This window comes from Plutella xylostella, chromosome 20, assembly GCF_932276165.1.
Source record: "Plutella xylostella chromosome 20, ilPluXylo3.1, whole genome shotgun sequence".
Classification (NCBI taxonomy): domain Eukaryota; kingdom Metazoa; phylum Arthropoda; class Insecta; order Lepidoptera; family Plutellidae; genus Plutella; species Plutella xylostella.
In genome coordinates, this window is record NC_064000.1 from 3,584,485 (window position 1) to 3,590,458 (window position 5,974).

Consider the following 5,974-nt stretch of genomic DNA (forward strand, 5'->3'; position numbering starts at 1 on the left):
GACGGATATATGACAGTTGACAAATTGTAATCATAGAGTAATATTCTTTGACTGTCTTTGACAGTTTTGGCCGTTATTACGTCCTCGGAAGAAGGGATAATTTTTAACAACTAATTTTAAACCCCTTGAGGAAAAGGGGTGTTAAGAGTTAAACATGTCTGTGTATATGTGGGGACATGCCATCAATATGCCGCATAAACCCCACCCTAAATAAGGTAAAACTAGAAAGAACAAAATAAGAATCGATCGATTATGTCTTGTTCTTGATGAGTTTCAAGTACAACACTGTTGAAAGTTTTCGTTCATTCATTTTATTTTCAGTGTTTCTGATCGGGGTGAATTCCCCCCTTTGGGTGGAATTTTGTCACAATTTACGTAGGTAGGTAGATATATGTAGGTAGGAACGCCCGCGAAAACGCAAAACGCGAGTGTAGCGCTCGCGGTTCGCGCTGTTTCCCGTCCAGTGGCGTTTTTTTTGGCCCGCGACAAAGGGTACGCGGCGCGCGAATGCGAACGCAGCTACACTCGCTGTTTTATCGCAGTAGCGTACAGTAAGGGGCAGATAAACCTGATCCCACTCAGAAGCATTGTTAACTTTAAATGTTTTTATTTTCATAAAATTACTAACGCACAGAAAAAATCTGAGATTTTTTTAGGATGATACGGAGGGTTATTCCTATCATCAGAAAAATTATGAGCGTTGTCGATTTTTTTCGGACATTGCCCATTAATTGTAGTAAAACCATTGTTAGTCTTATTTCGTACAGTAATAAAATTTATAGCGGGATTTTCCAAAATTATCTCTGGCAGCACAGATTATTTTTTTATTCATTCAATATTCAATTCATATTTTTTCATTCATATTCATTCATTCATATCACGGAATTCGTTAATTTCGTTTCGACGTCATTTTTTATTAATTTAATTTAAAACCATTTAAAACAAACACTGCTGTACCCGATTACCGGTCAATAAGTAAATTATTAAGAAAAACTAATTGTCGTGTATTGATCCAGGTTGGTTATATTGGATACCACCTGTGGCTGCGACGTGAACTAAGTGTGAACTCATAAAAACCAAGATGGCAGTCCAAAAAACCATGCAACTTCTGGCTGCAAAACTGGACTTAGGCGAAAACGAGAAAGTCGTAAGGTAAGCAAAAGCAGTGTTGTTACAGTGGGGTACCACCAGTAAAGCTCTCCCAGCCAGAGGATGGCTACCCTCACCGATACTACATCTAAATCCTTTGCCGGTATTTTTTTGTACCTACTTTTCCTTGACGTACTTAATTTTTTATATTATTGTTAAGTATAAGAGCTGTTTATGTTCATTATAATATATCATTGAAGCTAGAGTGACTCCTCTACCACTACCTCTACTAACCGCTTTGACTATAAATCTAATATTAATTTACTTTTGCAGCAAAGCAGCAGAACTGGAGCGGTTGTTACTAAATAAAACAGTTGCGGGCAGTAGTATAACTGATACAGCCAAGGCAGTTATTTGCCTCGACCTGGCGTCCTCATTGTGTGGCGTAGATGTGAATGTGGTAAGTTACTATCCATAAGCTTGACTGTTTCAGAATATCTAATGGGTACATGTGTATTTTTTTTGGTTTGTTTGTTACCTTATAGCTCCATTATACAGCTATATTGAAATTCCCAATATTCAACTTGTCAAAAGCTCACATGGATGGAAAATTTAATATCAGTTGCCACCCAATTCTCCTCAATTTACTCAGTCATATTGTAGGTTTTACTCATTTTGTTATTCACTGCATAAACTGAATTTTATTATTTGATAGATGCTTATTTTGTGCATCTCATTTCATCTAATAAAATGCCACTATTAAAAGTGGTGCTATGATATTAGCTCCATAACCTACTGCATATTTACATTGATGTCAATATACATTGGTGATTGATGCTTATCTGAACTTCAGCCTTCACAATAGTGACAAAAACCCAATCACACAATACATAGAAGAAGTAATTGCCAATGGCCACATAGGGCCTTACCACAAAAACTAAGATAGTATTTTAGGGCTGTCAAACACAAAGTGTGTAAAATTTCGTTTTAAACACTTGCTAAGTTTTTTGTGGTAGTACAGATAATATCTAATTTTAAGTGTTTTACTATTCAGAAAATGGCAATCAAGTATTCTGGCCTCAAGGCACCTTCGTACCTGAACAATCGGAAGATGGTTGAGAATCTTCTAGAACTGAATACTGAGAGGCTCACTGTTCCTGCCTTATGCCTGACACTACAGTGCAGTGGTGTTCAGGCCGCAGCGGAGGACATACTGAGAGAATATCAAGCTAAGTCAAAGATGGTAAGTTTTAATATGGTTCAGAAAGTCAAAGGTTATGCTGGGATAAAGTATTCAAAACTTTGATAACATTATGATAATTTTTTTTTCAGGAACTTGATTTAGATTTACCTCAGTATGTTTGTATGGCAGTATATCAAGCATGCAGACTGAACAAAGTAAAGGTATTGAAGAGTAAAGTCATAGAAAAGTCAAGGATAAAACCTGGACAGTGGACTAAAATGGATAGTGATTGGACAAAGTTTGTGGACGAACACTTTGCCAGTGTTGCTAAAAAGAAGAGAGGAAGACCACCTAAGAATGTTACTGTGGAAGGTATGATCGACAATAATTTTAATCATACATATTATAGCCATGCATAGCCTATATTATTATGACTCACAGGGCCAACCAAATCTTCAATCACACTAAAAGAACTCATTCTATTCAATTTTATGTTCCTCATCTATGAACTATAATGGCTTTTTCTCAAAAGAAATACTTAGGATCTGTAATGTCACTCTATGGATTTAATTATCTGTATCTATATTTTTTTTTTGTATTATCATCATCATACACGAGGCAGAATGTACACATTTCAAAATGGTGATGCTATTGGAGACGGTTACAATACTTTGCCTGAGCCATAATTTAATTTACTATCATATTATAAAGAATTACTTAACCAACAATCTCCAGTAATAGTAACTATTATCTGATCCGTGTTTCTATACAAACCATAACTAACAATGCCTAATTTCACAGATGCACCGAACGAAGAACAAATGGATGTAGCATGTAACGAGAACAAGGATGGACCTCAGCTAATAGAACCATACAATGACTGGAAACAGAGGATTCTAGAAATAGCGTATAAGGAATTAGAAGAACTATCCAGACTTGAATCTAAGACAGAGTTGCTCCATAGTCCAAGAAGGTCACCCAGGAAAACTCCTCAAAAGTTCTCTCCTTACAAAAATTGTCCTAACACATCGAAAGGTGTAAGGCTATTATTCCCCTTATGATGGTCTCATTCCAGTAATTTATGGTAATGTTCGCTATCAATCTATTCTTACCAAAATAGCATTTTAGACTGATATTTTTTGGGTAGACGATCCTGTCTTAAAGTCTGTTTTACAATCTCAGATACAATCTCAGTCGATTGTTCCGCGATTTAGTGACGTATCATTCTATTGGCAGGACAATCGACTGTTGATGAACCGTTCAGAATTTGTCAATTTAGAGTCCGACATCCGATAAGTTTGCAACAGAAACAAGTCCATTTTAATTTTGGACGCTGACGTGAGGGCCTTACCACAAAAACTTAGACGTATTTAACAGATTTAGCGCTGTCAAACGCCTAGTTAATCTGTCAAATTTCGTTTTAAGCACTTGTTAAACAATGTTTTAAGTTTTTGTGGTAATGCAGTGATGATGTTCATAATGCTGATGGGATCATCTTTTACCTGATGCAAAATAAATGTTGCAATTTCAAAGATATGCCTTATGATCTGACATTATTTGTAGTAATTTATTATTATTTCATTGTTTTGTGTTTGGAGGTTAATTAAATATCATGTAAGCATAATTTCACTGATTTATTATGTATTGATAAAGCATATTGATCTGGGGGCACGGTAGTGCCCCCACCAAGTCGAGCTATTGTTTTCATAAACTACCTATTATACAGAATGTTACAAAAGGGCCGAAAAGGGGTGAATCAGGGGGTCATTCTAATCAAATTTTGTTCTAGTTTAAAAAAAACACGAAAAAAAAACCCTCCCTTTCTGCATAGTATACCTTATTTGCAACACCCTGTATATTATGCTTCGTTCTCAGCGGAGCCAGCAATTCCTAGAGAAAGCGCCGCGAGTGGTGGCAAGGCATTTGCCTATCTGTCTGGAAACCGACTATGATAATTATGTATGGCTTTAGGGCTAGCACGGGGCGCAAGACGCGTAAGTCAAGACGTGACAAACGTTTTGCATCGCGCTTACTCACATCGCGCGGCCTCGTGATTAGGCGCCACGGAAAACTTTTATCATGTCTTGGCATGCGCCTCTTGCGCCCTGTGCTAGGTTAGCAGGACACCCCGTCAACTTCTGGGTTTGCCCCTGCGCCGGAGGCCGTTATCGGGTATCCATTCGGTGGCTAGCCCACAGACCAATCTGTCTGGATACGACAGACGTGCCCCGCCCAGTCCCATTTCAGATAGGCGGTCTTAGAATTCACGTCGTTCGTCGGGGTCGATTTGATATGTACTTACTTACCTATATGATCGTGACTCTTGGCGCTTGATCCTCTCTGCTGATGATAAAAATGATAATGAAGAAAAACACCAACCGGTCAACTTCGTCGTCAAACATTCTGTCCGTCTCATAATATGCTTGTTCATTCTTTATTATTATTAAATCATTTATTGCAGACTTTAAGTCCATAAAAAGTTAGTTACATAAATTTCTTAAAATATAAATATTAGTAAGACAGGTACAAAAACAAAAAACAACAAACAAATATTAAATGACTAAAACAAGGTAAAAACAACATAGGTAGAAACTTAAATTAAACATGCAAGGCCACCCAGTGCTGCCATATCGGGGAATCATAACGATTGCAGAGTGTGTTCAGAATACTGTTGGAGCTGCACCGGATACGCTGCATCATGGATGCTGCTCTCTTGCGCAGTATCGCGTGGAAGCCGTCCGTGCGGGAGTCGGCGAACATCGCTGACGCGCTACAGAACCTGGGGAGCCGCAACAGTATTCTGAACGAGTTATTGTATTGCACGCGCAGGGCGCTGTAAGCTTTCTGTGTGTTCTTCACCCACAGGCTGCAGGTATAAATGTTTGGCAGCATGCCTTGAAGAGTGACACTTTGACTTCTCTGTTACACCGAGCAAACCTGCAAGCTACCATATTACATCTAACTGACAGCGCCCTACGCTCCCTCTCTATGTCTGCATCGTCATGAAGATCCTCGTTCACCAGGTGACCGAGATATCTAAATTCTGTGACTCTCTTCATTGTGGAGCCACACAATGTTACGGGCGGTACAGATGTAGGACTTCGTCGTCCCGCCCGGAACACCAGCAGCTCACTCTTTCTTACATTGTATTATGACGTGGTCGTCGCATTTACACCATTTTTCAGCCGAGTAATTGACGAGCAGACATAGAGAGGGAGCGTAGGGCGCTGTCAGTCGGCATTAGCGAAGAGTGAAATTAGCACTTCCTTCTTTTTATCTAAATTTGAATCAATGGCTGTCCTAGCCAATTTAGCTTTGATGTCTCCCCACACTAATTCTATGGGGTTAAGGTCCGGGTGATACGGTGGAAGGCGTAGAACTGTATGTCCTGCTGCCTTAATCGTTTCGTCGATCCGGTATTGCTTCTCAATCTTCTACTGGTTTATCAAGTTCATGAGGTCACATTTGCGTGCGGATTCGTTAAATGGAACATTTTTCCGCGTCAACCATTCCTGCATGTGGATCTTAAGAGAGCTCATAGTTGGTTTCCTGTCGATTTGGGTGCTGTGGTATGCGGCATTATCCATTATAACGACCGAATTCTGAGGAATATTAGGTAGAAGGTTTTTGGTGGTCCACTTTTGGAAGTTCACGGCATTCATAATTATCACCGTGGTAGTCCCCTGTCTTCGAGTGTGACTT

At 39.1% G+C, this 5,974-nt stretch overlaps 1 protein-coding gene across 2 annotated transcripts; it reads left to right on the forward strand.

Moving 5' to 3' along the window:
* Positions 1-909: 909 nt before the first annotated feature.
* On the forward strand, positions 910-3,966 carry LOC105383559 (origin recognition complex subunit 6). Of its 2 annotated transcripts, none has more exons than XM_038109530.2 (5): positions 910-1,152; positions 1,423-1,549; positions 2,129-2,332; positions 2,422-2,644; positions 3,074-3,966. In XM_038109530.2, the coding sequence occupies exons 1-5, from the start codon at positions 1,082-1,084 to the stop codon at positions 3,331-3,333; spliced, it is 885 nt and encodes a 294-aa protein (XP_037965458.2). In that variant the 5' UTR covers positions 910-1,081; the 3' UTR covers positions 3,334-3,966. The 2 variants fall into 2 exon arrangements, with proteins under 2 accessions (XP_037965458.2, XP_011551928.3); XM_011553626.3 differs by having other exon boundaries at positions 913-1,152; positions 2,144-2,332.
* Positions 3,967-5,974: the final 2,008 nt, after the last annotated feature.